Source organism: Vicugna pacos, chromosome 29 (genome assembly GCF_048564905.1).
Source record: "Vicugna pacos chromosome 29, VicPac4, whole genome shotgun sequence".
Lineage (NCBI taxonomy): Eukaryota > Metazoa > Chordata > Mammalia > Artiodactyla > Camelidae > Vicugna > Vicugna pacos.
The window spans coordinates 4,938,768-4,960,593 of NC_133015.1; the positions used below are offsets into that span (position 1 = coordinate 4,938,768).

The window sequence follows — 21,826 nt, forward strand, 5'->3', positions numbered from 1 at the left end:
CCAAGGGAAGCTGCAGGGACTGGGGACCACAGCCCAGGGAGATGCAGAGTCCTTGAGGACAGAGGTCATGAAATGCTATGCACCATGTGATGTAAACCTCAGTTCTTTTCTCTTTATAACTTCAGTTTGCATTGTCCAGCAAGACTTGAATTTCTCCCTATTTTTGAGGCATACACATCAGGAGTGACATGGGAAGAGATGTAGCAGGAAATCCTGCTTCATTATTGGCTCCTGAAAAAACTAGGTGGCCCAGCAAGAGAGCTATAAATAAAGGATCTCACACATCAGAAACACACATAGACCTTAATTGTCATTGAATATGATTGTATCTCGTGTATAGAAAACATGCTATGTAAGAATGTCGTATAATTTAACATAAATCCATTTAGAGAGATTATCTCGATTCATTCATTTTTAAAGTGCCTTTTTCACAAGTCAGCTGCAAAGTGTGCAATCCACAATATCTGCTATATGTTCAAAAGAAAAAGAAAAATATTCTGTGTGTTTAACAAAAACAGAATTCTCTATATATGCACTGGTCTCAGGGCTGAAAGGCATCATTCCTCCTGCCAGAACTTTCTGAGAAGATATGTCAGACAACAAAGAATGCAGACTTGAAAGCTTTTACAGAGGAGAAACTCAGGTGGGGTGAAAGGAGGGAGAGAAAGACGACTGGTAGCCGAGCGTTGGAGAGCCCTGCTCGGGGAGGGCATGCTGGCTTCTGCCAAAGAAGCCAGAATCCTTCTTCTAAGAGGAGGTCCAGGAACCATACCCTGTCTAAAAACATCCAAAGACCAAAGGTGTGCAGAGAAAATTTTCCAATGCCTGGGGCTGCCGGCTTAGATGGCAGAAGCCGGAAGTTCCTGCCCTGGTGGAGGCGAGTGTGCTGGGGGGCAGGACCCACTCTCTCCACCTGATGCAGTGAGGCCACCGTCTGCTGAGGGCTGGGGATGTCTTCCTAAACCTCCTTCCAGGCATCTCTCCTTCTGAGACAAGTCCTCGACATCGGAGCCACCGTGCATCCATCAGGTACCCTCATGAAGTGATTCTCCCCCAAATCCCACAGAGAGACCCCCACCCAACCCCAGGCTGTCACACATAGGAAGGGAGTGGTATGATTACTTGTGGCACATGAACCTTTCAGTATCAGAGCCTTCAGAGGTCTCCTAATAATTCCTTCAAATCAATTATTAAAAATATGTATATGACAAACGTTACGCAGTACACCAGAAATTGACACAAATTGTAACACAGTTGTAAACTGACTATACTTCAATTTAAAAAAACAAAACCTAGGTGAAATGTAATGATGCTACTTTCTGTGTACATATTTAAGCACTATTTATCTCTTATAGGGAAGGTAGTTTATTTCAGGATTTAATAACGTTTTAAATATAATCACATTAAAAAATCAAACCTTTCAAAAAGTGCAAAATATTAGAAAGCTAGTCAGTGCTATTAATCTTTCCATGCAAACAGTCTCTTAAGCAACACCACTTCTGTAGCTGGGGATATGCATACAATGATACTACCAGAGTTTAAGAACTGGCTTGGTCAAGAGATGGCACATGATCCAACTGAAAGTGGAGCAGATAATATACAACTAAATAAAGAATTTAAATCAAGCTTACTACTCTGTGTAATATACATCCATGGTACCACCGCAGGTGGACAGGCAGATACAAAGGTCTTCTATAGTCACCTGCCCCTCACCACCGGGACAGAAGCACTTCTTAGTACAAAAAAAATGGTGAATCTAGCGAACCAGGGTGATGCTGTTCATCTTTGGTTATAGGAACTCACTCTTGTTTGTCCTTTGGTTTTCTCTTAAATAGTACTTACTCTGTTAATATGAAGAGTAAGTTTAAATTTGAAGACAAGTTGATGAAAGCTTCCCTTTAATATATACTGACTGCTACTTAATTTTCAGTACTGTACTTCAGACTCAAAGTTTATATATTAAAGAAAGTAAAGTATTCCATCTATCTGAAACTTTTTAGTGGCTTAATCAGCATTAGTCTATCAGCAGGTGGCCAAGGGAAGGCCAGGCTCTTTTACCACGGTAAGGTCACATCTTCACAATTTTGGGGATGTAGGCATCTTTGGAGAGCCACTATTCTGCCTGCTACAGTATCATTTATGTTACCCCCCCCACTCTAATTCAGGGTGAATAATTAAGTTAGGGCCTTATTATCTAAATGCAGGAGAAAAATTCAAATATACTTTTAAAAATTTAAACATACTAATTCTAATTATGATATCCATTAAGGTATCAAGGTGAACAGTATTTAAAATTAACACTTCTCCTTGAAGAAATAAATATAATCAAAATCCTCAGTATTTAATATTCAATTGTTCTTTCCTGCCTCCCAAAATCACATTATCAGTCCTTCTCCAACTAGGGCCACCTGAGTCCCTGCAGAAATACCTGATAGCCAGAGAGAACAGTAAGTTGTAGAATAAACATTCCCCCAGTGCTAATTTTACTAATTGTAATAAGCCAGTTAAACAGTTTGTACTAAAAAATAAACGTGGCTATAATACAGAGTAGAAGAGAAATTTTGAATAAATTTAATAAAACATGAGACTTTAAAGAAGCAATGGTTTGCTTCAAACTGTGCTAAGGATATCCTTCTCTGTTTTAAGGAATATTTTGATGGAACATTTGACAAGCACTGGTAAAAATTAGAATAATTTGTGGCACATTACAAATGCAACAAAACTTCTTTGTTTCTCAAGAAAAAAATTGATATCTTCTGATTAAATGTAATTCCAGCTGAGACTGATACAAAATGTTTTCACTGCAGAATTTGGAGATCATCTCTTATGTACCAAGCACGCAATAATCCATCTATATATAGAACCCAATTGTTGACGTTTTTCTCTTGACTAAGAAAAGTTGACAGTCATACACACAAAAAAAATATTTAAAAAGTGTTATTTTTTTTAGCTTCTACTTTATTTTTATTTTTTTAATTCTTGTTTTCTTGGGGGGGTGGTAATTAGGTCAGTCATTTATTTATTAATTTTACTGGAGGTACTGGGGATTGAACCCAGGACCTTATGCATGCTAAACTCTACCACTGAGCTGTACCGTCCCCTCTAAAAAGTGTTATTTTTGACCACCTCTTGTACCCAAGACACTACCTCATATGATTATGAATATTTTGAGTGTTATCCTCTTTGCACACCCAGGATCAGAGAGGTTGAGAAGAGCTAGGATTTAAGACAAATCATCAGACTCCAAAGCTTGTGATCTTTCTCCTACACAAAACTCAGCTTAATTCTTTAGGAAGCAGGTGAGAGCAAGTTTAGAGAGTTTTCTATCTCAAGTAACAAAGAGTTTTTATTCCCTGAAGTGAGGAACCTGAGTCATGTGTTAAACTCGGCTTCCCAGGATAACTCATGAGCTGAGCATCCCATGGTTGGGGCCAGGAGCTAAATCCAAAGCAGCCATACTAGTGGGAGACTGGAATTTCATCCATCCATTCTCCTTCCTGGCTGTAATAGGCAGAGTGTACCCTCCAAAGGTTCAAATGACTCTTTTACTTCTGGTACCACTTGGGTTCACTTTTTGAATTAAATGGATTTTTATTTATTGTCTATCCAAGGAGCATGTGTTGATTCAGGATGCCCACCCTCCCCTCCTCCTGTCTTCAGTTCCTCTCTCTTTTGCGGGATTAATCCTCGTGGGGATCACATGAGTGAGTGCTCAGAAGGCACTTAAAACAGTGCTTGGCAGATAATACATGACCTGGGTTTTTCCTATGACGGAGACTCCTTCAATTATGAGTAAGCCAACGATGATGGCTTATTATTAATAATGAATTAATGTGAATGATAAAAGGAGAAATTTGCTCCTCCGTTCTTACCCACTGCCCAGCATCAAATAAAATCACCCCAAATAGAACTCCAGATTTTTATTACAGAATATATCTAAAATACAATATTTATGAAGTTATGATTTGTTACCTGAATGGAAATATACTCTGTATCACAACTATAACAATTTTTAAGATAATACTTCATTTACAGCTCTGTAAATTCAAAAGTCTCTAAATTACAGCACAATTCCTATTTAAGATAACATTGCTGCAAATAGATAAAAATTAAAAAATTTTTCTTTCATGTACTATTTTGGAATCACGGACATTTCCTTTATCAGGCTTACATTAGATAGCATCATGACTGTTTCACCTGATTTATTCTGCGCAGTTCAGTCTGTCTCATTATATGGATTTGCACTCATTCTATTTTCCTGTGTTTTAAGAACAGCCTTTTAGCATGAGTGCGCCTCACTCCACGTGCTGTGAACGAAATCAAGGCTTTTCTCTTACACCTTATACTATATTCCCTGCTACAGAAAGGCCACTCCCAAAAAGTGAAGCCCCAGTCTCAGCAACTCTTCAAGCATCTCAGTTGGTCTAGGTTTTCACATTTTAGTAGTAAGTATGTCAAGTGAGAGATGACAGGTGTAGAAAATTAGACTCAAAGCAGCCAGGGTCCAATTCACCAAGGTAGATTTGCGCTTAGCTAAAGGGAAACCCAAACACTCCTCATCGGACCCCGGCTCTGGGACCCCCCTACTGGAAGGATGCTCTGACTTGTCTGCCTTTCAGTGGCTGAGTCGGGCGCCAGTTGTCCACCATCGGGTCCTCGGGTTCGCCCCCCGCGCTGAAGCTAAGGGTACGGAATTTCGCCATCTAAGAGACAAAAATCAAAGATGAAAAGACTGAAAGGAAACGTGTCACAACGGTATTCAATCATGTGCTTGTGTTGTCTCTTGAGATAGATTCCCCAACATTCACAGTACCACGTATCAATGTCCAAAATGTAATTTGATTCCCAATAGATAAATAATCACATAGAGACTATATGTGTATACTTTTGTCTAACAAATCCATTTCTGTCAAATACATACAAAATCTTGCTGTCATTTGGAAGGAAATTTTCAGTGAGTTTGTTTTTCCTCTTAATTCTTACAATCACACATCAAAAAGCCTGTTAAATACTTCTGAGAGGTAAAATAACAATAACAATTTTAAATCCAAATTGAAGTTTTGTTTTCTGCCCCAGAGAAGACAAACTACAGCATCTGCATGATCAGGATCTGTAAGCACCGGGCTAAATGATCATCTAACATCTCTGCTTAAATCTACAGAAACAGAAATGAATTTGCCCAGGCTGGGATTTCAAATCCTTTCATTAGTTAATTTTTATTCCCTGATAAATTTGTGTCAGTTCCCAGAGCAATGATGGGACAAAGGCAACTGGTCTCCTCCTTCTCTGAGGTTGTTTTTACAAAGGAGCACGTCTCTTTCCTTAAGCAAGACTTGATGTAAGTGAAGAAGGGTGGTTTGGGAAGCAACGTAGCTCCCCATCAAATCAATAGGCTTGAACCTGATCTCTTTGGTCCAATAATATCCCCTTGGTCACTCCCCAGGAAGTCTGCTTCCATGGCAGTCAACTGCCGCAGTGCACTGATCACTTAACGTCACCACTGCAGGGAATGTACCTGTGTAGGAAACGTATGTGTGTCTGCTCTAAGCTGCTAAGGCCACCTGGAGTGACTTTTAATAGCTACTTTTCTCCAAAGGATGACCCTCATCTTTGTCAGAATTCCGAAATGCATTCTGACATAAATAAAACTGCAGTAAGCTCTTAGGTGAGGGAGCAGGAGGCTGGGAATTATCACCAACACCTATGTACCCTTGAATGCAAAATCTCTTTGTTCTGGGCCTCAGTTTTCTCATAGCTTACAAAAAAAAAGTATTTATTAGGTGACAGACACCTTTCTCATGTAATCCTCAATTTTATCTAATCTCAGAGTGAAAAAAGGAAAAAAACTGCCTAAGGTTACAGTTAATAACCATAAATATGTATTGAGTGCAGATTATTTGCTAAGCAGTGTTGCAGGGGGTGAGTCCGCAGCTAGAAGCAGCAGGAGGAGGATTAAACCCCTCTGTCTGACTCCAAAGGCCAAGCCTTTCTGCCTGGACTGAAGGAATTCCCCGTCTTTAGAAAACAGACCTGCTCACTGCTAACGGCGATGGGTTCTTTGAGCACAATCCAGATCACGCATTCCTGGAGAGGTGGGGTGGTCAGTGAGCCCGGGTAGGTCCAGTAAGAGGCCAGGTTTTGAGGAAGGAGGCCACGAGGATCAAAGTTAGTGAAGTCAGCACTCTGACCCTGCAACGAGGCAAATACACAGGTTAAAAACGACACAAGATCAGAGGAGGCGGGAGGGAGAGGGCTGGGAAATGGAAATACTCCCCTCTGCTAGCCAGAGAACTTTCTTTTTTTCCCAGAGAAATTCCATGTTCAACAGAAAACAGAATGAAAAGAAATTAAACAGAAGACATCGGACAGGGAAACTGAGCTCAGCAGAAATGAGCAAGAGAAACCGACTTAATTTCACGTGTCCGTTTTCTCCTCCTGCCCTCTAGAAAGGGCCCTTATAGTTTTCATCAAGTCATTAACTGCTCATATCTAGTGTTTAAAGTGAAACTGCTGCCCCTGAGATGATGCAGTTTTCGGTTGAGATAACGACAAAGACAGTGTCCCTGATGAGGAGCCATTGTCTTGCTCTCCTATTTGATGGCTCGGTCAGAACGGAAGAACTGAATTCAGTTCTGGACATTATGCTTTCAGAGGAACAAAAGCAGCAGGAATGAGTTACTGGGAGAGGAACAGGAGCTCTGCTGCAAAGAGAAAACTGTCATGGAAGACTAGTTAAAGGGGACAAAAGATAATTAGCCTGGGGGAAGGTGAAAGGCCGACAGAGGATATGGTCAAGTGGGAGGAAGGTTAGGGTGGGGTTTTTGAGGTATAATTGACATACAACATTATATTAATTTCAGGTATACAATGTAATAATTCAGTATTTAAACATATTGTGAAATGATCACCCACAATAAGTCTAGTTAACACCTGTCAACTTACATAGTTGAAGATTTTTTTCTTGTGATAAGAACTTTTAGATCTACTTTCTTAGCAACTTTCAGATACGCAATCAGCATTATTAGCTGTAGTCACCATGCTGTACATTGCATCCTCAAGACTCATTCATTTCTTAACTGGAAATGTGTACTTTCTGACCCTTTTCACCCATTTTGCCCTCTCCCTCCTACCTCTGGCAGCCACCAATCTGTTCCCTGTATCTTTGAGCTGTTTGTTTTGTTCTGTTTGTTTAGATCCCACAGATGAGTTCGTATGGTATCTGTCTTCCTTTGTGTGACTTATCTCACTTAGCCTAACACCCTCAAGGTCCATCCATGTTGTGACAAATGATTTCATTCTTTCTTATGGCTGAATCCATTGTGTGTGTGTGTGTGTATATATACACACACACCATATTTTCTTTATCCAGTCATTTGTTATTGGACATTTGGGCTATGTCCATGTCTTGGATATTGTAAATAATGCCGCAGTGAACACAGGGGTGCAGATATCTTTTTGAATTAGTGTTGTCACAGCAGGTTTATCCTATATGAATTAAGGGGGTCAAGCTAGGGGGTAACAGGTGAGCATTTCAGAAGACAGATGCTGCTTCAATTTGAGCATGAGCTTTACGAAGCCAGGCTGCCACTGGTCAAGATAGCGTTGGAGCAGATGCTCTATGACTTCAGCACCACTATGCCGTGGAGAGGATATTTATATACGGGATGGATGAATTCAAAGAGGTCACAATATAAATCTCCATGAAGCAGGGCCTTATTTGTGGTCTCCACCACTGTATTCACTAGATTAACAATGTGACTGGCAGGCAGTCAGTACTCAAGAAATATCTGCCCTATGAATGAGCGAATAATTTGACCAGATGATCTTTCAGCCTCCTTGTAATCATGAGACTCTCTGACTCTTGCACACGGATGTTCAAATGATGGGGTGCAAGATGAAATTAATACAGGTCTTAAAATTATGCAAGCATTAGGATCAACTCTTGGACAAAGATAAGATAAATAAACACATAAGCAACATTTTCGCTTTATTAACTGCTCATCCCAGCACCACGCGTCAACCGAGGCTATTCAATTGGAGCAAAAGAATTTTCCAAAACCGGTGGGGTATGGAAAATAGATACCGTACTGAGGTGGCAGAAAGGTTCAACTGTACCTTTGTTTTAATGGCAGCCAGCGCATCGACGACTTTCTGGAGGCCTGGTTTAGCATCGCCAATCTATAGAAAGACACGGGGAACAAGATATGGTTTTCCAGTTTTGATGTGGGCCCCTCTATCATAAAATTTCTCCAAATTGTAAACCAAAACCCCCCACCGGCTCCACGCCACCCATCAATCTTAGTTTGATTCCACTGGCACCACACTTTCCTACTTTCATTGACCACCTCCTGCTTCCGCCTCTATAATTCCCCGTCACCAGGGACCCATCCCCCCAACTGCCAAGGCAAAGAGCCCCGGTCAAGTGCTTATCTCACTCTTCTTGCAGGATTTTAAACTATCATCTTCCTTCCTTTTAAAAATTCTCCCTTCCTGTGGCTTTCCTTCTGTCCTCCAGCCTCCCAAATCTCCCTTGACTCCTGCATTTCTTTTAAGTCATTTAATTAGCATCCTTCCCACGGCCTTAGATGCCTTACATTTGGCAGTTTCTCAGGGTTGCTTGCTCAGCAGCTTTGCCCTCTCCTTCTTGGTGCTTTCCTTGGATGATTTCATAAACACCTGTAGCTTCCACCTTGACACGTGATTTCTGGACCCATGAATCTGCTGCCCAGACCTTTCTCCACTGGGTTTACAACCGCCCAGAGGGCAGTTCAACCCTAATATCCCACTGCTGTTGCCTGAATCCTCCAAGACAGAGTCAACTGTTCTTCCCACCTCTAAAATTTGGTCTTAATTCAGCATTGTCTACCGTGATACAGTGCTATCTGGCTTAAAGGTGAATGGAAAAAAACAAAAACAAGAAGTCTAGCATTCATCTAAAGCATACCTCCTTCTCATTTCACCTCACACGTGTATACATCCTTTACCTCGACATCGCCATGGTACCTAATAAGCACCTCTCAGACTGTCCTTTTGGCCTGCATCTCTACTGCTACTAACAGATCGAAATGGAAAATGAGGCTAAAAATACTTCAGAGTCAAAGGCATTTCCTAGGCTCTTTGTCGAATGTCCTGTTTGTGATGAATGTTCTGTCTGGTTAATCTTTCTTGAAAATATGGGGGGTGGGTGGGAAATGAGGCCATCAACTAACCTTCAAAAAAATACCCAAAACAGCCAGTCCATCAGGTTGTTGTACAGCTTTTCCAAAATCCCCATATTTGGTGTTCCAGTGAACAAAGTGAAGCTAAAGCAGGAGAGACAGAATCACAAACAATGAATGATTTACATGATAAAAGCCTACGGAGCTATCTAAGCATCTTTTCTTCGCAGCTAGAGGTTACAAAAGAAAGGGGAAAAGTGGATCATTTTTAACCTAAACTTAAAAAAAAATTTCTAATCATCCACTACTTGGCATAAAAGCAAGTGGTATTATCAATAACTCTAAGACAAAGAGTTGCATCTTTTTGAGAGAAGGCACAAAATTTATTTCTAGATGGACATTAAAACAGGACCTTCCAATCTGAATCCATTAACTTTTTGCAAATGGTATCCTTGGAGGTCACAGAGAAACTTTTGCAGCATTAGTCTTAATATCACAAGTAAAGATTATAAGAAGCAAATGTGAAGGTCTTTGGTGAAAGAAGTGGTTCCTGTGGTTGGAGTTGAATTTACAAAATTAAGTTTTTGGAAGAAAGAAAGTGTAACTTACCTCTGCAGTGTATTTCTTTTTATCCACGGAGTGCTCAGAACCTTGTCCATCAGACGAACCCCAGTGGAAGTGAAATTGAGCCAATCTATAAGTGCCAGTGAGCGGTCCTCCTTCCAGAACTAAAAACAAAAAACAAAAAACCAAACCAAACAAATATATATATACACACACACACACACACACACACATTTACATATATATACATACATACATACGCATACATACATGTGCACATGAAACACACACATACTTGCATATTACCACCTTTAATCCCGCTTTATAGTGTAAAGTTTATGCCTGAAGCAACCTTTTCACTCTGTGAAAATTAAATCCTGAACAAAATCATTTCAACTGTTTTTTTTTCTTTGCCCCTCACTTGTGTTGACTAAAGGATGGAGGCTTTTTTCACCTGTTTTCAGAGGACAGTGACTCTTGTCCTCCGGGTGTGTCCTGGAGTTAGAGGTTTAGTCTCAGAGAGGAAATTGTGAGAGGGACTATCAACGCCTCTGTGAATCACTGAGGAAGTGCCAGTGAAGCCGTCTGCGGATACTGGTCCCCTGCTCACACGAGCAAGCACCCAGGAACCTCCCTGCTGCCACAGCCCAATGCCTGTCCTTCAGCTGGCTTTGCTAACCTCCACTTCCAGAATTTGTGAAATAATAAGCATTCCCTTGATCTTAATAGTATAAACTCAATTTTCCTTACACAGGCTTCCTAATTCTTTAGAATTTGGATCATCACTGCTACCAATGAGCTTTATACCCTTAAAATGTTTTATGTAGCGTCTCTGACCTGAACTTCCTAATCTATAAAATGGGTACATTCAGTTATTTACTACTTCACTGAGAGCTGATTGACCATCTAGGAGATGCAGTGCAGAGTGCTCGCTTAGAATTCTAACTTTAATAACTGTTCCACAATTCTACTGTTCTGGGATTAATGCAACTTTGTTACAGCAAAATCCATACTAGAAATCACAGTCTTAGACTACAGTCTATCTGTGGATAATTAACCAGTTGTGTCTTAAGAGAGGATTAAAATCATAAGAAATCACTGCTTCTATATCCCATCCAAAAAGCCTTTAATCTAACTTACATACATATTAATGAGATTTAATCAATATAGTTAAAAGCTTTTAAAATTAGTTTAGTTCTACTATTTCAATTTTATTTCTCTAGAACTAGGGTTAGAACATTTGTGGCTGTGAGTGTTTAGCTTTGGTTTATAATTCTGTAGAATAAGGAGCCCAAACTTACTCTGGCTTTGTAAAACCAAGGGGCAAAGTCTGTACAACAAAGTTTGTTCACTCAACTTCACCTAAATGTGCTTAAATGGAAGCAGCACTCATTCATCTATTCAAAGAAAAGATAATGCTGGCTGGAAGACGTTCTAGGTGGTAGGGACTTTCTATGGGTCCTGACACAACCTGTGGCTGCCAGCTGTGTCTTACAATAGACCAGGAGAAGAAAAGAATGTGAAAAAAGAGAACAAATTATACATGGTGTTACTTTACAGATCTTTTGAGAAACTTGAATTTGGACGTATTCTGATAAAATCACATCTCTTGAAACGCAAATCAACTTCATGTAAAAGTGGTTTTTGAATCTGACAATTCTGTAAGGAAAGAATTAGCCTTCTATTCCCCCCCCCAAAATAGGTTTTTTCATAAATGAGGAAATTCTCATTTTTCACGATGACATACCCTTAAAACAAAATATATATTTATGAAGTAAACTGATACTGAAATTAATTCTTTTATAATAACTTTTTAAAACTACCAGCTAACTGGCCAATCATAAAAACTGTTTGTAACATCATTAATTGTACTGAATGGCAAAATCAGTTAAACAAAACCATATTGGGGAGGAGGGTACAGCTCAAGTGGCAGAGCACATGCTTAGCATGCACTGGGTCCTGGGTTCAATCCCCAGCCTCCATTAAAAAAAAAAAAACCCTAATAATAAATAAACAAATAGACCTAAAGATTCCCGCCTCCCCCCCAAAAAAAACCCATATTAAACACCTGACATAACTGAAATTATTTCAGAGAAAATTTAGAATTAGGCAAGATTATATGAGCTTTTATGGAACAAGGCTTGCCAATACTAAAAAAAAAAAAATGCTCTGGGCTCAATGATTAAACACATTCAGGGCTAATCTGTCATTCCCAGATACCTGTCTGAGCTCCTGTTAAAATAAAACTATGTTGCCATGTAGATTAGCAGACCATTGTAATTAGGAAAGGTTATTACAGTCTTAAAGTTTAATTGCCAAAAAAGGTAGCATTTCCAATCTTCTTCAACTAATTGGTTACCTCACAGTAAATTCTTAGCATGGAGTTTAGTCAATGAAATCCCCTGAAACACTGTTACAATAATAAATTGCTATAAACGCTAATAAAGGTAGCAGACATCTTTTTATTTGAGAAATACGAAAGACAAGGTTAAAGATAGGGAGCTTATGCTATATTCTGGATGTGCTTTATTTACTTAATTTGATTGACATGTGTCATTTTCCAAACTATCCCAGTTTAAAATAAAATCCGTTTTTCTAATGCAAAAATAATTTTTTAAAATAGCAGAAATTGCTGACTGCTTTTTTTTTTTCCTTCTGTAAAACCCAGCTACGTCAGTGGGGTTCTGAAGAGTCAGTGATTTATTGTATGATGGAAATGTGGTCCACTAGTGATGGAGATACATCACTGTGGTTTTCTACTCAAACACCTTCAAGCCTCTATTCCCCTAAACTTAATTTAAATCCAAATCTCAACACCAAGAGCTCCAGCAGATTTTCATTTTCATGCTCTCCCATCAGTTACACATGTTTTTATATATATATAAATATATATATATACACAAAATAAGCATTAAATATAACATTAGAATCTGTCTTCCTATACATATTACTTATATAAATTATGTCACTTGTGAAAATTAAGAGATTCACTCCAATAATGTTGAATTAAATCAGGTATCTGTACCAATTAAAAACTAAAAATGTAACATTAAAATTTTTTCCTTCTTACTTTATTACTTAATATAAGATGTATCCAAATAACAAACTAATGACCTTAATTAATGTCAATAATCTCCCTTAAATACAAAATCTAAATACACTATTTCCAGTAATCCTTTAATTTAAAACTAAAATTTGAGGGATTTCCTACCAATGCAGTAAATGGATAAGTCTACTAAAAACACACTTCTAACAGATGAACAGTCTTCTCTATGAATACTTTGGAATTCATCAAATCTGTTTTGCTTTTTTTTGGCAGTGGCCAATAATCCTAGGGTTACCTATCAAAATTAAAAACAAAATGTCAATGTAGACAAATCTGAGAAAAAGAAGCCCACATTCCATTGCTTTTAAAGTAGTAGAATGTTTAGCTGTCATTTTTGCTAATGTAAACATAATAAAAATTCAAGAGAACAGAAGTTTTCAGTTTCAGGTGTATGGCAATTATATGGGAGTTTTAAAAAAAAAGAAACTTTGTGACATGCACATAATTAAATACAGTGTTTAGAACGCTTTGGTCAGTTTTACAGACGTTTTGGGCTCTGCTCACACCATTAACATTAATGAAGGACAAGCCTTTTCATTTGCTGTTACCATGTTTCCTTTTAACTTATGACTGTCTGTGAAAGGAAAATGTTACAGCTTCAAAAGCAAGTCCCTGAAAATCAAGCAGGACTCGCGTATGAAGTTCCACTGTGTCATACAGACAGCGAGCGGTCTGCCTGAAATGAACTCAGGTAAACTCAGATTCCTTCTTTCTCTCCCTTGAAGTAATACAGATACAACTATTTCAATTTCTGAAAAAAACAGAAGTGATGTGAGAAATTGCATGTAGGTTGGCCCAATAATTGGAGCATTGGTTTTTCAATGATATTTGCCTCTAACTTTCAATAAAGCAGGAGAGGCTTAAACTCATTAATAGAAGTTAATAAGTTAGCAAGAGTTAATAATTTGACCACCATCCCTTTCTCCCTGACAAAATGAGTAATAAAAGATCTCAAGCAGGGAGAGTTATTTTTTAATTAAAAAAAAAAAACCCTAACAGGATTAACAATTTTTCATTAATTTAAGTTGGTTTATTTTTAAAGGAATTTAGAAGATGGATGAGAGTTTTAACCCAAGCTTCTTGTTAAAGCCTATTAACTCCACATTTAAAAAGAATGCTCTTAAGCTTAAACATCACAAAAAATTATACCAATCAGTTCCTGGTACCCAAGTATTTAAGTTTGGGTTTAAGATACCATTGAGGATATATTTGAAAATCTGAATCTATGAGAATTTCTAGACGACTGAAATCTCACTGAGGGAATAAAGAAAGTAAATGAACTGAAGCATTTAAATGTAGAAGATAAAGGATATCTAAAAATGTTAACATCATAAAAATAACTCCTAATAAAAAAGTAGTTAAACGGTCAATTTTTTTAAAATTGAGTGACCAAAATGAAAACTTATTTTTGTACTTAAATGTACAGAAAAGTATACCAGTTTTTAAAAACATGGTACATACACACCAAATACTAGCTATGATTATTGTTCAAAGATTCTTATTCAACTTCTATTTTTAAGTGATTGTCATTTAGTCTTACTCCAACAAACTAGGAAGGAGATGACTAGTGAGTAACTTAAACTCTTTAGCCTTCTGTTTCTTCATGTTTATTTTAAGTGGGTTTCACTAGAGTGTCTCTACCATTTTTTCTAACTTGAGAGTCTAGGATCTTAAAAATAAAAATCTAAAGGGTGTTTCTCTGCATGGTATAATTAAACATGTTTTGTCATTGTTGTTTTTTTGTTGTTGTTGCTGTGTGTGTATGTTTTTTTAATCTCGTAGATGTGTTTTCCCTTAATGTCAACATTTAATATATTCAGCACTCTGGAAAAAATTCTTCCTTGTTTAGTCAAAACACCTGAAAAAATGTTGAGGATGTAAGGACAAAATTACAAAAGAGCCTTTCATATGTAAAAGAGAACAAGTCTTTCTAACATTCACTCCTCTCTCTTTTAAGGTACCTACCGCATGGCTCTCTCAAGTCCCCCAGGTCTCCTACTTCCTTGGCGTCTCCTCCAGACACTGAAATCCTTCAACCTCGTCCTTCAAGCACAAGCCTTATTTGACCCTGAAAAGTCCTTTTCTGACCTGCTCAGGCTGACTCCAAGCCTGCTTCATGCTTCCGTACGTCCTTGGACTACTTCCTTGTCGCACTTATCAAAGTGCTATCAGAGTCAACTATTGCAGTGCCTTTCTACCTGGAGTATCCCCAGCATGGGTTCTGGGGACAGAGGAAAGGGACCAGGATCCCACCTGCCTTCAAGATGACTAGCTTATCCTGCATTTAACTGCCGTTAGGAGAATTTTTTTTTTTAATAAAAACTAGATGAAAAATACATCTGACTCTGAAGACATGAGTTTGAGCCTCTGTCTGAACCACGTGGTTTTCATCTATTTCACAGCCAGCTGCTCTGGTAATGTACGTGTCATTCACCAGGAGAAGTAGAAGAAGGCGGCTAGCCCTAATCAGTCACTGCTCATGTAGAAATCCATCAGAACGTGACATATTCGTGGTAAAACTTATTAACTATGTAATAACATCATAGATAAAATCAGTACATAGTTTTATATAATAAATGGGATGTTTGGGAAAATATAAAAGTAAAATTTTAAAATACCATCAAGTGATGGGAAGTCATCTAAAAACTAATTAAATACTTCCTTCAAAAATCTTATCAGAGGTGCAGTCGCTACAACAGTTGCCTAATAAAGGCAGTCAAAGGGCATGTAGCCCCGGCAACAGCAGTGGCCAATTATGGAGAAGCTGTTAGGCGCGGGGCAGTGGGCTTTATACGTCTGTCCTAATTAATCCTTCGTCTGTAACACATACTACTCTACTCCAATTTTACAGCTCAGAAAAAGGAAACCAAAGAGGTTAAGTTACTGTCACTCCTAGAAGGGGAAGAAGGAAGAATTTTTTTCAAAACTGTACTGAATCCATTGGCTAGCTACTGCAAAATAATAATCAACTTGATCATAATGATTATAATTACATTTACACAATATGGGAGGAGTATAGGTTATTACTCCATTTTGACAGCATGGTTGAATGATGTCTCTATCTTTCCTCATTTTTGCCCCAATACTCCCCCCCCCACTCCCACATCACCACTACCATCGCATAGAATGTGTTTGTAGTACCGTTCACTCAATGCCTTTCAGAGGAAAGCACTCAGGAAAATAGGACACTGGCAATGAAATCAACCAGTAGCCAAAGAAGGCTGCTACTATGTCTGAAGGGGACTGTTCTATTTCTAAGTAAGAAAAGGGAAGCATTCGATGGGAGTTCTGTAAACAGCTCCACTACAAGTAAGTTGTGGTAATTGGTTTTGTCATTAAGGGGTCAGGTATGGTATGCACTAACTCTGAAACATCTCCATTCGTGGAATGAATTTCTGGGTCGATATCAAGATGTAAGGCCGCTTTTATCACACCAGCTCAACGCCAAGAAAATATTCATAAATACAATGTTTCCAAGACTTTTCAGGATTTTAAATTGTCAGCTTTTCATCACTCTTCTCACTGCTACCTTGAAGATCACCCTAAGATGTGCTTTATATTGAATAGGCATCAATTCTGGAAGACAAGTATGTCAGAAAGAGTCTTAAAAGTTTAGTTTTTGCAAATCTCACCGTCGCTGATCTCTCTTGCCAGGGGACTTGCTGTTTGTGACTTTTCCAAGGCATATCACAATTATTCAGTGCCCTACATAGAAACCAGGGATTTTTCAGGGAGAAACAGTCCCTGCCACGGCAAAGTAATTAGCCTACTTCTCAGAGACTAAAAGCTAATGAAGATTATCAGAGTGTAGTATTAAGGGGGTCCTGACACTGCTCCTGATTCTTCCTGTTAAACTGGGGAAACAGTTTTGGGCCAAAAGGCACAAGTCATTTTTTAAACACTGACCTGCTTTGTCCTGGGAGTCATCAAACTCCACATTGAAAGAGTGACCGTTGTTGACAATTCTCCGAGAAGTCGCTTGATCATAGCGAACAGACAGGGGCTTCAGAGACGGGTCATAAGCGACGGCCTTGGTGTCCAAGTCCACAGGGGACTGGCGGTCTCCGTTGGCATTGGGGAAGTCCTTATGCCAGTGCTCAGGCCCTACGGTTGAGAAGAGACCAGTGAACGCCCCAGAGGGTGTGAGAAAGGGCACACTCAGAGCTCTAGAAAAGGACACTGGTTTTGCAGTCCACCTGCTCTGTCCCAGCTTGGGCTGCACCACTTACCAGCTGAATAACCTTTGGGGAGACGCTTACCTGTGCCTTAGTTTTCTCATCTGCCTTAGGGGGTAATAATAGCTTCTAGGTTATAGAGGTTGGAGTGAGAATTAGAATCAATACACACAAAGCTGTTAGAATAAATCGTCAGCGCCATATAAATATTAGCTATTTTTATGTTCCTTCTACTGAAACTGGGCAACTGATACTGGGCTCGTGGTTAGGATCCGAGGACGTTCCATCTTATCAGAATCCCTTTCTCTTGTCCTCAGACTGGATGTAAGGGCAGAGTCACTGCTCGCGCCGGGCACTCCTCCTTTAATGGTCAGGATCCCGGCTAGCTGGGAAGCCCCAAACCCCCGAAGACGCTCAAGGTGCACGAGACACATCATTCTCTTGATTTTGATGGCTCGGGAGAACCCAGATCTGTAGCCCCGATAAAGCCGGTTCCTGATGACGCCCTAACATGAGAAGTCCAGAGATGAAGAGAAAACTCAGCGCAAAGGATTCAAAGCAGCCCAAGAAACCCGCCCGGGAGCAGTGCTGAGAGACTTAGCCACAGGTGGTGCTGGGGGTGGGGGGGCGGGGAGGGGGTCCCCTAATTTCTCTGCGATCAATAACTAAAATGTTCCGTTACAACCCTTGCTCGTTTGCTCCTGGTTCGGGATAGGACGGCCTCCGGCTCGTGACCCGGGAAGCCTGCCCTTGGGTCCGGCGCCTGCGGCTGCGCGCCCCCTTTCCCGGGCCCTGCGCGCCGCCGCGGGACGCACGGATTCCTCGACAGTGGCCTCGGGCTGGGGCGCCGCGGGCCGGGCGGGGCGGGCGCCGGGGGCGCACCTGAGGCTCCGCTGCCCCGGGCGGCCGCCGTGAACAGCAGGTGCGGGTGCTGCGGGGCCCGGCGGGGCCCGGGGCCCGGGGCGCCGCTGCCGCCCCGCCCGCCGCCCGCACTCACCGTTGTGCTTGCCGTATCCCCAGTGATGGGACATGGTCGCGCCGAGGATCGGAGCAAGGCAGGAGTTGGAGCGGGGTTAGCGGCGGCTGCCGGGGCGCCTGCACCGTGTGTCCGCGGGTCGCACCGTCGCCGGCTTTTATAGGCTCCCGCCAACTTCGTGCTCGGGGGCGGCCCGGGGGAGGGGACCCCGGGTGGACCTGGGCGACGGGGGGAGGAGGTGGCGGGTGGAGGTGATCTCCTGGCGCTCGGGGCGGGCGGGCCGGGCGAGGCTCCGGGGGCGGGGAGAACGCCCTCTCGGCGGGCGCTCGGCCAGGTTCCGGAGCGCCTCTCCTGCCGCCCGGCTCCCCTCTGCCCTCGATCCCGGCCCCCTGGGCGGGGACCAGGCTCCGAGCTCTCGGCGCTCGCGGTGGCGGCTCCCGGGCCCCTGGGTGCGACTGGGGCTGCGGAGCGCCTCCGCGCACCCTGCCCCCTCCCGGGCGCCGAGGCTGGCGGCCGCGCTGACAGCTCGGGACCCGGGCCCGGTGCCTTTCATCCCGTGTCCCCTTTGTGAGAGCATCCCGGGCCTCGGAGCCCTCCCGCCCCGCCCCATCGGCCCCACCCGCGCCGAGGTCTCCAGCCCGGAGGGCTTGCTTCTCAGTGTCCGGGGCCCTGGGCCGACCATCTCGGTTAGGAGCTATGACCTTGGGGCAAATAGGGATACGGTCCTTGAGACGCTGGGGAGCGAGCAGCTTCAGGCTGAGAACCACGCGCCCCCTGCTGGAAGGCCGTGAAATAAACCAAGAAAGAGGAGAGATGGTCTCTCCTGCTCAAGTACAAACCAAGGCGAGCCTGGGAGAACGCCTCACCTTGCAAGCTGTCAAGGTCACGTATGAAGTGCTCATCTCCTAATGCCTTTTTCCTTCTCTTTAAAAAATTAAATTTGAGAGAGAGACTTCCTACGCGAGTACACGGTGACTTAAAGCAATCGAAACGTCTAAAAAAATACTTTTCTCCTAAGAATTGGGTAAAAGAAAGAATTTCTTGCAAAAAGATGAGAACTTTCTTTGGCTGACAAAGGAAACTTGGCATCCGGCACACCTGAGAACTAATTCAAAGCAATTTAAGAGAGGTTATTTTTCAGGCAAGACAGCATTATTGGCTTTCCTGGGTCTAGGCATTTTGACTTTTGGGTCCTTTTTTCACACACACACACACACACACATTTATGGCTGTATTGATATAAAGATTAATATCTTAATGTTATATTTAAACATTTTTAATCTAAATGTTCCATTTTTTTCCTTCTGATTTTAAAAGAAAACATTTTCCTAGATTCCGAAAAGTGTTTTGGGCCAGGGGTACGGTTTTTCCTGTACCAAGTGGATAAGTCAGGGCTGTTTTCAGGTGGGGACACAATTCACTTCCCTCAGGGGACTTTGCCACCCAAAGGGGAGAAAGACTTTCTGTCCTGTGGCGCTCTGTGATCTTTGAGAGCATAGTATTAGAGTTAAAACTGGGGCAGCAGGTCACAGTTTTACACAAGTCTATCAGTCTTAGCATCATATTGCTTATACGTAGGTACATAAAAAGGTAAATTTAACATTAGTGTAAAACTCTGCAATATTGGTCTCAAAATCATTACTTGCTGTTTATTTCAGTCAGTTCCACACAACAAATATGATTCCTGTTTAGATTTACTTGTTCGCATCCTAAGACGCCAGAAAAGTGTGTACCTCTTTGTAGGGGGCCTTTTGGTTGATGCTACCATGAATTCTTAGTCAATGAGCTAGTTTTGGTTTCTAGGACCATCACTGAGTGTAGCTTGTTGTTACAAAGAACCTTTTATTTGCCTCTGTAGCGGCACAGTTTCTCGTGGAGCCCAGTAAAAATAATTTTGATTCTTGGCATAACTTTCCAGTACTTACTTAATTCAAAAGAAGACGACCTTGCTGGTGCTGTGAGACTTCCCTAGGCCCTGGGGATGGAAAGTTGATAAGTGCTAAGGGTTGAATATCAAGTCTATGAATGTAAAGTGGGTTCCAATGATTCTGTGAAGGTAACCAGCCTTCAGATCTGCCGGAGTCCTTCTCTCTGTCACTTTCTGTGAAGCTGGATTGTGGCTTTACTAACATGGACGTAATAGGAGCATATTTTGATTCTTAAATATCTCTAAAACTTTGAATGCCATCAAACTGCAGTGCACCGAACAGACTCTTCTTATTCTGAGGTTCCCCCTTCTCTCTCACTTCTAGAAAATGAAATTTTCAGTAAAGCTGGCCCTCCCCACAGCCACGCTTGGGGAGAATGTCACATGGTCATTGCAGGGCAGAATGTGGCTCACCTTTGGATATTCAACATAAATCCACATTCTTTAATTAACTTTTTAAAATTACAGTGATTGTCTTAGCTCTTTTTCTATATAGGTTTTTCATTTGTTTGTTTGTTTTTTAACGTTGGAGATTGCTTAGTGCCTTCACCATTCAGAATGTACCTTTATTTTACTGAGGGCATTCTTAGCAGGCAGTTATGTTCCAGAGACTTCTCTAAGATTGGATTTTTTAAAAATAAAAATATTAATTATCGCATGCCTGTGTTTCTCCTAGAGGGAAAGACTCGTTCATTTAAGAATAATTCTAAATAAAGAAACTGTCCAGTACCTGAGGAAAGGTACTTTTTTCTGCCCCAGGAGGGAAAAATGTCAGGCTACATATTGTATTGTAAAATAATATACAAACATCTTAAAGTTTGCTTTCTAAGTATCATAATAAAAAAGCCTCTAACGTATTAATCTTGGCACAAGTATAAAATAAAATGGAAAAGTATTTGCTTTCTCCTCCAAAAGTAAAGATATTGTTAGTGTATATTACAAAGTGAAATATGCGTGGTTTATTAAACATTCAACTACAAACTAAGTTAATAAAAAGCCAAATAGTCTCATGGTTGTTACAATTATAGTTTTAAAGTAAATATCTATGGAGGCCAAGAGCCGCTCCTTTCTTGGGTGTTTGCACACATATCCCTTTGTCCTAGGATTTTTGATACCACATCCTAATCAGACACTGCATTGTGGTCATCAGGTTGTAATCCACCGCCCAAGAAGCTGTTGGCTGCTCATTTGTAAAGGAGGAATAATGACACCCACCTCGGGGGTTTTTGTACGGATTCAATCAGTGACTGTGCAAAAATCACCTTGCTACATGAAGGCACTCAGTAAGCGGTGGGTATTCAGTTCATCCCAGGCAGTGTTAAGCTGTTGGAATATAATGGAACGTGCAAATGTAAATACCTGGGCGAGGCGCAAGGGAAGAATTAAGAAGAATGAGCGTCCAGCAGCCTGCAGGGGTTGCTTTGTGGAGGGAGGGAGGGAGGGAGGGAGGGAGGGAGGAAGGAGTGTTTGGGTCATGGAGAAGTCCGTTCCAGCACACTTGCATGTTTGTTTTTCTTACTAAACTGAGCCACCTGAGGTTGGGGACTGCACCGCATTATCCACCTCTGAATCCTAGCTATCAGTACTTTTATCTGGCCTGAGCCCCAGGACACACATAGTAACTGCGGAAGTAATGGGCTTTGAAATTATGAAGTCATTAATCCAAATGTAGGCGTGGGGTGGGTCTAGCTCAGTGGTAGAGCGCATGCTTAGCATGCACGAGGTCCTGGGTTCGATCCCCGGTACCTCCATTAATTAATTAATTAGAGGTAACAGCAGTCTCTCTTTACAGAAGCCAGTCAGTTAACAAATATTGTTGTGCTAAAATTAGAATTGTTTTTTAATCTGGGTCAATAGACTTGCTTTCTGATATTTGGAAAGCTAGGATAATAATAATATCCACCTCACAGAGTTACTGCG

At 41.1% G+C, this 21,826-nt stretch overlaps 1 protein-coding gene across 1 annotated transcript; it reads right to left on the minus strand.

Annotated features, from left to right (window-relative positions):
• Positions 1–4,425: 4,425 nt before the first annotated feature.
• LOC140685356 (carbonic anhydrase 2-like) lies at positions 4,426–18,374 on the minus strand. Its single transcript, XM_072951736.1, has 7 exons — positions 18,001–18,374; positions 16,735–16,932; positions 9,768–9,886; positions 9,210–9,302; positions 8,116–8,178; positions 6,031–6,189; positions 4,426–4,703 (listed from the first exon to the last, which is right to left on the minus strand). The coding sequence occupies exons 1-7, from the start codon at positions 18,032–18,034 to the stop codon at positions 4,584–4,586; spliced, it is 786 nt and encodes a 261-aa protein (XP_072807837.1). The 5' UTR covers positions 18,035–18,374; the 3' UTR covers positions 4,426–4,583.
• Between the last annotated feature and the right edge of the window lie 3,452 nt (positions 18,375–21,826).